At 45.3% G+C, this 9,872-nt stretch overlaps 1 protein-coding gene across 2 annotated transcripts; it reads right to left on the bottom strand.

Annotated features, from left to right (window-relative positions):
* Positions 1-701: 701 nt before the first annotated feature.
* MED7 (mediator complex subunit 7) lies at positions 702-2,584 on the bottom strand. 2 transcript variants are annotated; one of them, XM_056502391.1, is made up of 2 exons: positions 2,543-2,584; positions 702-1,664 (listed from the first exon to the last, which is right to left on the bottom strand). In XM_056502391.1, exon 2 carries the CDS (start codon positions 1,644-1,646, stop codon positions 954-956), a length of 693 nt encoding a protein of 230 aa, XP_056358366.1. In that variant the 5' UTR covers positions 1,647-1,664; positions 2,543-2,584; the 3' UTR covers positions 702-953. The 2 variants fall into 2 exon arrangements, with proteins under 2 accessions (XP_056358366.1, XP_056358367.1); XM_056502392.1 differs by having other exon boundaries at positions 2,192-2,546.
* Between the last annotated feature and the right edge of the window lie 7,288 nt (positions 2,585-9,872).

Here is a 9,872-nt window from a genome sequence, read left to right as displayed (position 1 = left end):
TTTGTATTGTTTGGGCTAGAATTGCACCTGTGATCAAGGGCCAAGAAATGTTCTTTGCTCAAGCAGCTGAACTACTTCACACTGTTTTATACAGGTGAAATTGAGTACTAGGGAGTTATTCATAAGTGGAAGATGCTAAAATTGGAACTTTTTCTTGCACGATTACCTTGTAGGAGAGGCACCAAACTGACAGGTTTTCTAAGTTAAAAATCAGGAAAACCAAGGGATTAATGTAGCTGAGAGACAAACTGGCAGCACACAAGTAGGAAAGGGTGAATTTTGCATGCAGAAGCTGGAAGCAGAACTCCTTAAGAAAAGGTTTACTCTCAGCTCTTGTGGTTTCTGAGGAAACAAGAAACTGCAGAGAGCTGCTAGAGGAACAATTCTGACAATTACCAGCAGGATCCTGAAACTGCTCTGCAAAAATGTGAAAGGCAGAGCAGGCTGGCTCTGCCAGGATCTCAGGAAAGCCATTCTGGTCACACAATAAAAGGATGTGAGAGCTACAGGACAACCCACTTGCTTTAGATTTCACTTCAAACACAGACCATAAAGAACACTTTGATGTAATTTGGGTTTCTGTGTGCCTGTTTTCCAAGTTCCTGTGTGGTGTTTGTGTAAGAAACGAGCATCATTTCTGTAGCAATTTTTTTCTGGACTCAGAGCATATAGAATTACAGAATGGAAGGGACAAATGAAAGTACAACAGGAAAACCCAACTTTAATCTGTGCCTACCACCTCACATGATACATTTAAGAAAAACTAGACATTTCTACCAAAAAAACACAGGTCACAAAAAAATTAAACATTTTCATCTGTCCAGTCACTGACAACCTCCAACAGGTGCACAACAAATGCTTAGTTTGCTGAACAAAATAACAAAATACAACATGTATCCTCAGAACCCCTTCTGTCTCTCACTGTGGTGCATTAACAAAACCAGCTGTTTGCTTCATGTCATTTCATCAATAATGCTGCACATTGCTGCATCTTTGTCCAAAACCTGATCTCTCTTGCCACCAGAGCGCTCCCTCTGCTTTTCGCTCTGCCCAACGCAGTTGCTGCCATCATCAGTATCCATGGGCTCCACGCTCACTCTCAGTCCCCCCTCTGCATGAGGTAGGTCATCAGGCAGGGAAGCCAGGCAGTTCTGGATCATCTCCACCACTCTCTCCAGGTGTTTCTGGAAGCGCTCGGCCGTCTCCAGGCGCTGCCGTTTCTGCACCTCCATCATCACCCTCAGCGTCTCCCTGGCTTGGTGAGGGCGATACTCGTTTATGAGGTGATGCACGTGGACAAAAAGCAGCTTCAAGTCTTCCAGTTTCTCCTCTCGTTTTATACTCCCTGGACTCCTTATCAAAATGTCCAAGAGGTCCAGAAAGTTGACCAGGATGGACATGTTTAGTTTCCTTAACTCCTTCTTGTGATCAAACTGCATAGGATGCAGCCGTTCAATCCCCTGGCTCTCCAGGGGCCGAATGATCAGATCATCACACTGGAACTGATTCCCAAACATCATGTAGCTGTCCTTCACAGGAGGAGGTGGCTTTGGAGCCAGCCCTTTACGGATGTTTTCATCAGTATATTCTTTGATATATTGCATTGGAGGTGGAGGAAGGGCGCTCACTTGCTGAGGTTCACCCATTTTTGCCAGAGGAAATTCCTAGGGAAGGACCCAAGAAACAAATGTTAATGATTTGTGTTACAAGGTTATAATATAAACATAAACAAAGACAACAAATGGGAGGTGATTGTGAGAAAATGAGCCAGAAGAGACAAATCCGTGTGTAGAACAGAGGAAACTCCTGGCAAATCCACTTTACCTTGTCACTAAGGTTTATTTGTATCAAGATTAACTGTACTAGAAGCACACAGAACAGTTATTTCCCTAAATACAAAAGACCAGCCTGTGAACCGGCCAAAGGGAGAAGGGTGACCCCCTTCCCTAGACAGGGCCTGGTGGGCAAAGGCCCCAGAACCAGAGAATATCACGAACTGGAAGGGTCATACAAAGATCAACTCCAGGCCCTGCACAGAACACCCAACACTTCCCCCCTCCGTGCCTGAACACGTCCCAAAGCCTCCTTGAACTCTTTCAGGCTTGAGGCTGTGACCAAGGAGAGCCTGGAGAAGCTCTTCGGTGCCCGACTACCCTCTGGAGAAATAACCTTTTCCTAATATCCACCTAACCCTGGCACAGCTCCAGCCGTTCCCTCGGGCTCTGTCACTCCTCACAGAGGGCAGAGACCGGCGCTGTCCCTCGGGGGGAAGCTGCAGCCCGCGGTGTGATCCCCCCTCCGCCTGTCCTTCTCCAGGCTGGCCAGGCCAAGTGACCGCAGCCGCTCCTGTGCGGCCTCCCCTCTTCACCCGCGCCCCATGAGAGGAACCGGGCCGGGCCCACACCCGCCACCGCGGCTCTGAGGAGGCCCAAACCCCACGGCGGAGCTCGCCAGGCCCATGCTGGAGAGACAAGAGCCGGAACCATAACGCTGCGGAAAGCACGGACCCACTGAGCAGCCTCACCGACCCTCCCGCCCTCACCTGCCCGCTCCGCCCGCCGCGCTCCCTCCGCGCCGCCGCCGCTTCCGCCCGGCCGGGCCCGCCCCTCGCTCCCCATTGGCTCGCGGCTTCGAGGTGCCGCGCTCTGATTGGCTGTCGAGCGGAGCAGTCAGGCGCTCCTCCACTCAGCTCGCTCGGGGGCGGGGCCAGCCGCGGGGCGCGGCTCCGTCATGGCGGGGCGGAGCGTAGTGTGTGGGGGGCGGTCTGTCCTGCGACCTTAGGGGTCTATGACCCCCTCAGGGTTCTGTGACCGTCTCAGGGTTCTCTGACCCCTTAGGGTTCTGTGACCCCCTCAAGGTCCTGTGGCCCCTCATGATTCTGTGGCCCCTCAGGGTTCTCTGACCCCTCAGGGTTCTCTGACCCCCTCAGGGTTCTCTGACCCCTCAGGCTCTTGTGACCCCCTCAGGCTTCTGTGACTTCTCAGGGTCCTGTGGCCCCTCATGGTCCTGTGGCCCCTCAGGGTTCTGTGACCCCTCAGGGCTCTGTGACCCCTCAGGGTTCTGTGACCCCTCATGGTCCTGTGGCCCCTCAGGGTTCTGTGACCCCTCAGGGTTCTCTGACCCCTCATGGTCCTGTGGCCCCTCAGGGCTCTGTGACCCCTCAGGGTCCTGTGGCCCCTCAGGGTGCGGGGCTCCCTCGCCACAAGCCGCTGCGGCCGCTGCGCTGGGACAGCGGGGACGGGGCTGGGTCAGGGCGACCCCGGTGCTGAGAGACACAGAATCACAGAAATCACAAAATCACAGAAATCACAGACTCAATTAGGTTGGAAAATACCTTGAAAGTCCCCGTGGGAAGTGTTTGCAGCGTTCCTGCACCAGAATACACTAAATCTGTCCATAACTGGAACAAACGGTTGCGCTCCGTTGCTTTCCTTTCAGTTTTCTTCTAGGAGGAGTTGAAGTGAACATCGTGGATTTAAGGTTTTTGTCCTGTCGGGTGGGGCTGGGCTTGCTGGCATCGCTCCTGCAGGATTTTCTCCCTGGCAATAAGGGAGGGTTTTTCGACACTCGGCCGTTCTGTGCCGCTCTCTCTCCCTCAGCAGATGGCAGCAATGGCCTGGGTGACAGGGACCCAGCACTGCACACGCAGCGTCATTTACAGATCACTCCTCCAGATCCATAATTTGCTAAAAAATATTCAACCAAATGATGATTACTTTGGATCCGTTAATTATTTGTAAAAACATGCAGAGAAGATCCAGAATCGTCAGATTTATTTGATGAGAAAGCCTGAAATGATGTACAGAATATCTGAATATTTATATGTTCCAAACTAAGCTGCACTTTAAAATTTACAATTAGCTGAATATTTATATATTCCAAACTAAACTACGTTTTATAATTAGTTGAATACTTACATATTCCAGACTGTACTACACTTCACAATTTACAGTGAGTACAAGCCTGGCTGCAAAATAGGCTGATTTGTTTTCATTTGTAAGCAATTTACTGAATTCAGGTAAAGATGCAGTTCCATGCAACTAAGAAGTTTTTGCTTTGGAAAAGGAGGTCTCATTCCTTCACCCCTATTCCTGCTTCCCCATCCCTCTGTCCTTTCTTCCCTCCCTGCTCCTGCAGCCCCTGCACTGGCTGTGCAGCCCTTTCTTGTCACTGCCTGTGCCATCACCATCACCATCACCATCGTTGTAAAGCAAACTGATGCAGCCCCAAACCCCATAAAAACATTACTGCACTTTTTCTTGGTTAAGTTTTCAGCTTTTCTAGTGAGTTAAGTCAACACGCTGTGCTGTGTGCCCTGTGAGCATCAGGGAGAGCTTTTGAGAGAAGAGAGCGCAGAAGGAAAGGAGGAGATTGGGGACGTGGGGTGGGGAATTGTTCTCTCCATTTCTGTGACAGAAAGCTCTTATCTTGTCTCAAATCATCTTGTTACATCATCCTCTGAAAGACAGACAAGGAATAAAAATCATGGCCTCCAGAGATGTGTGAGATAACATGTGGAGTAGGAGGTACCAACATACCTTTGGTTTTATTGGACTTTCCAGACTTTGATTTCACATTCTTTTAACAGGAGCTGAACTTGACTCTCTAGTGCCTTGCGCTCAGTGAACCGTGCAGCAAGGATGTAAAATGCTGTGACTTCAAACAGGAGCAGGCAGTGAGAGCCAAGCTCTTGTTTTTGGCTCAATCTCTGTGATCTCCTTGACTCATTTTCTGTGTGATGGTGGCTGAGACAGAGGGGCTGTAATGTCAGTCTGTTCTTGGTGGCAGGGCTGGTTCTCAGAAGACCATGGCTGACCCTTTCCAGCCCACGGGGAGCTGCTGACACTTTTCCTTACAGTGATTCTAAATGAGAAACTAAGAATGATGGGGAATGTCAAGTGTAGCACTCTACAGTTTGCTTTCTGCTCCATTCCAGCTCTTTTCTGAAATAAGGGCACTATCCAGCACAAGCCTACAGCTGATAATGAAGCACAATTCCTACATCATCTCCAACTTGTGGGAATGAACTTGGACACCCCTTCAGCAGATGGTGAAGCAGTACCATGATATTCTCTGCCTCAAAGACTCAACATCTTAATTTACAGCTTTGGTTAAGTTTATTTTCATTTTCTTCATTACTAATTTTATGAAAATTGGCATGTTTCAGTAGCAGGCACTCCAGTTCTGTTAATTCAGCAGCAGTGTGTACAGTGTGTGCCATTGCAGTATGCTGTTATTTTAGCAGAACTGGAATCCAAACATTTTACAAGCACAGTAAATATAAACTCCATTTTCAAGCATGCTCTTAGAACAGTGCTGCTTTCTTCTGTGCTACAACAGATTTCTTTCATTTCTTGCTGCTATTGCTCATAAATAAATAAATAAATAAATAAATAAATAAATAAATAAATAAATAAATAAATAAATAAATGTGTGTTTTTCTCATGTTGTCTGAAAAACAGCCCCAAAGTCAAACTCAGTTCCAGTCTCTTGTTGACTGTAGGTTAGGGTTATATCTCATAGTCTGATTAAGCAATGAGCTCAGAAGTTTCCTTTTTTGGTGATTGTTACAGGCTTTGTTGAAGGATATACCAGAGAGGAGGGTGAGAGAAAAGGAACCTGTTGGGGGTGAAGGAGACTTAACCAAGCTTTATGTCTCCATCTGCTGTGGTTAATTCCCATCTCCCTGTCTCCTGCTGTGACTTTGGGAGTTAATGAATTTGCAGTGCAGTGCTCTGCAGCCTTTTCTTCCTGACTCAGACTAAAATATCAGCTGCAGCCTATTGGCACACCTGCTAATGTAGGAAAGGACTTTAATGTTCCCATCATGTGAAAACTGGGGCACAACAGAGTGCAGTGCACATGACAGCTGAACTGTTTCTTGCTCTACAGCCAGTTATCAAACAGATTCAAATCTCAAAACAAAGCTTTCATGGTTATTTAGTAATAAAACAGGTATGTAACTACTATTAGGAAACTGATAGTGCTCAAAATCCAGGCATGTTTTGTTAGAATCACCCAGCACTCCTTCCTGTGTTCATAGCCATTATATTGTCTCTGGAAGCAGCCCCCCAACCTGATTTTTAAGCCAGACATTAATGCTGGGTGTTTTCTTGCTCACACGCCTGTTGTAACTGCTTACTGAAACATGTAAATGAACGTCTCAAAAAAATGAAGCTGCAAGTAATTCCTGTCCAGCCATCAGTGACCTGGGTATGGCAAATGTTTCATACTGCCAGGGCAAACCCTGGGATCTGCAGCACGTTTTTCCAGCAGTGCAAGTCCCACTTTGTCTTCAGAGGGAGACAGAAACAGACAGGAACCAATAGCCAAGCACTAATAAACAAAATCCCAGTTTGGGTAAGACCCCCATTAAATGAGGTTTTCCTTTCTGCATTTTTGCCTGAGAGAGAACAGCTGAGGAAAGGATTCATTGTCCCTTCATCACAGAAGTGCCTGTCCTAACACTGTGCAAGTTCTCCAGTATAAAACATGTTCTCTGTATTACTGCCAGTCCTGGGAGTTACTTCACAAATGATGGATAACTCACTGCATCCTCCCAGCAGAAGCTCAGAACAAGGCATCCACTTTCCCAGGGCTCCCAAACAGTTCACAGGGGAATCTTGCTCTGCTTCTACAGCTCTCTTGGTCACTGGGAGCAGTGTGAGGGAATTCAAAGGTGCAGTTGTAAGACCTCGAGGAAAGCTGGATGCATCTGGCTTGTAAAGACCAGGCTAATTCTTCCCTTTTTCTGCAGCTTTCTGTCTTGTGCTTTGGATCTACTGGAGCTGTGTTTATTGGGGTGATAATGAACTGCCAAAGAAGCAAGACAGCTGAGTAACCTAAATAAGAGTTTCTCACACTCTGAGCTAAGTAGCAAAATGGGTTGAATTATGGAAGTTTAGAAGTTGAGTAATAATCATCATATTGAGCAGCTGGTGTAAAGGAAGAGCTGGCAAGCAGTAAACTTGACCCAAATACTGCACATGATAGAAGGATATAGGTCAATTTATGAGAGTGAAAAGAGACCTGCAGCCTTCTGGACTCTTGTGTTTTTTACAGAAACAAAAACTACCTATATTTAACTTCATAAATTTCTCTGCCGCCTTCAGGACATGAACCTTAGTACCAGAGCAGGATGTGCGGGTGGGGAGATTTTCACAGTCTGCTGTAATCAGAGTGAGAACTGCATAATCTGGGTAAAACCCCTATGAAAAAAATCCAATCCATAAAATAACATTTTTTTTTTTAAATAGGAAACAGAGCAGTTTGCAGGAGGTAGACAGGAAAGAACAAAGGTGATTGAAAGAAATAAAGGAGTCCACTGAGGTTACAGTTGATAAGAACTTTATCTGCAACTTCAACTTGCCCAGCACAGAGGAGTATTTAGAGCAGCTCAAACTTCAATCTGAATAATTTAAAATATTTCAGATTTTCCTTCGTATGAACAGAAAAGTGTCAAAGGGTTCCTGGCAGCAAGCTTTATAAAAGCACTGAAGTAGAGAAGATGTAGGATACCTGCAAAATTCATCACCCCTGATCATGAAGTTTAGTCTTACAGTGGTTTTAAGATATTCAGGACAGTTATATTTAATTCTCATCTACAAAGGATACAGAATTTCTGTACCTTGCAATATAAAGTGCTGCCAAAATTCTTGAAAGGAGAGTTCAGTGTAAAACTGTACCATCCTACAAGGTCAGGTTCCAGAAATGAGGTATTTGTGTCAGTGGGATATTCCAGCCCCCCTGAGGAGCCCTTTCAGGAGGGCTTTGTAGTTTGTGCCCAGAGCTCTGCAGACACCCTCACATATTCCAGCTCTGCAGCCAACTTGGTCCTAGGCAAATGGTGCATTTCTACCTATATATTTATTTATTTATGTTCTACTCAACTGTAGAAGGGTCCTGAAGCAGTTCAATGAAGTTTTCTTTAAAAGGGTTATAAGCCTTATTCACCCAGATGGATAATGACAAATGATTTATGTTGAGAAAGGAACGAAGAATGTTAGTTAGAAATCGGTTCAGAAATAATGGTCTTTGAATTTCAAATACACTTAAACAGGTTACTCTCTCCTAAATGTACAGTTAAATATAAATACTGTTCTTAAACCATATGTTTTTTGTTTATACTTGTCAACTTGGCTATACATTCTTTAGACTTAGCATTCCTTTCTGGTTTTGGCTTGCTACATTCAAGTATTTGTGTGTTTGCTATGCATGGGCTTTGGAATTGAAGTGAAAAAAGAGAAATTAAGGGGTACATCTGAGGCAAGAGTGATACAAAGATACATCAGCCAGTTTCTTCCCCAGTTCAACAGGGTTATCAGCTGATAAAGGTATTGCAAAACAGAACTAGTTAGCAGCTCTCACTGAAACCAACACCCATGCTTATATGAAATCTATGTTTATATCAAATCCCATGTTTAAACGAAAATCTGGCTGTGTTGACTTGTTTCCTTCCTCAGGGTCATTCTTATTTTCCCTGTTTAGTCTCTTAGCTGGTCCACCTTCACTTTAAACCATGGAAAACTCAGAGTGGCTGATCTCTCCTGCTAAATCCTGCTGGTTCTTACACTCCGAGCCAAAGTCTGTGATTATTTCCTTGCAGTTATTTTTGTATTTCCTCGTGCATCTTTCAGCACGTGCTGTATCAAATCTGTATCCTCATTTTCTTCTTGTTTCTCTCCTCCCCTGTGGTACCTGGCTCCTGGCAGCCCATTCTTGTCAGACAGGGTGTCACATCATGCCATGTTTACACCAAATGCAGGGCAGTTGCCAAGCCCCTTATCTGTGTATTTGATCAAATTGCTCCCCTCTCCGTGTCCCTCTGAGAACTCATCTCTTATCTCATGAACAAATCAAGCTGCCAGTCACCATGTTCAAAGAATTTCTTAGCTCTCCCCCCACTGCTCACCACCTTGGTTAATCTTCTCTTCCCCCACATCCTCCATCTCCAGCACCTCTCCTCTCAGAGGTTTCCGTGCTGGCTTCTCAACTCTCTGCTGTCCTGCACTCTCCTCCTCCTTCTGTAGAGCTGCAATGTCACACCCTTGTATTTCTATTTATATTCCATTTTCTGATAAGACAATGTGTACAACTCTGCTAGCAGACTGCAAACCACTCTGGCCCAAGCTACAGAGATTTTTTACCAAGTCCCTTATACACCACAATTAGTGTGAAGAGAAAACTAGAAAGAGTTATAGTCCCAAACAAATGTCACGACCCAAAAATGCAATGCCATTAAAAATCACCATTATAAACTCAACTGTACTGACTCAAATCAAGTGAAATATTTGTTGATCAAGATCCAAGCCTTTTTGGGGGTAATTCACTGTTGCAGGCACAGTGAAATCTGTTAGTTTATCAGGGCATTCTACTGCACGTTTTTTGGTTCATTAATTACAAGAAAGGATCTCAGAGCATAATTTAAACCAGCAAATTCTCAAGCACAAGGAAATTTATGAGCACACAAAAGCGGTCCTATATTTTGGAGGTGCAAGGTCTGGAATGTATCCAAATAGCTGCTGCTTACACAGGGCTCAATTCCAGAAAACTCACATCAAACTCTGCATATTTTGTACATGTGTGCTGCATGAGGCAGACTGGTAGAAGAGTTGGGAAATTCGGCCTGAGCATTTATCCAAATCTACAAATAGGTATGAAATCCCCCTCGACAGCAGTGATGCTTTTTTAGGAGATCACACACTTGTGTCATCTCACCACAAAAGTTCCTTGGTACTCTGTCACTCTGCCAAGAAACCAAGTGCAGGTTTACTGGACTTCAGCATGAGAAATGTTACAATCTCTCCTGCATCTTGTCTTCAGCAAGACCACCACACACATTTTTTAAATGTGTGTGTATATATATATATATA

The sequence above is a fragment of the Oenanthe melanoleuca genome, chromosome 13, assembly GCF_029582105.1.
Source record: "Oenanthe melanoleuca isolate GR-GAL-2019-014 chromosome 13, OMel1.0, whole genome shotgun sequence".
NCBI classification, from domain to species: domain Eukaryota; kingdom Metazoa; phylum Chordata; class Aves; order Passeriformes; family Muscicapidae; genus Oenanthe; species Oenanthe melanoleuca.
This window is presented reverse-complemented; position numbering and strand designations above follow the sequence as displayed.

Coding starts and splice junctions, on each gene's coding strand:
- MED7 (XM_056502391.1), bottom strand. CDS start 1,646: ATGGGTGAACCTCAGCAAGTGAGCGCCCTTCCTCCACCTCCAATGCAA.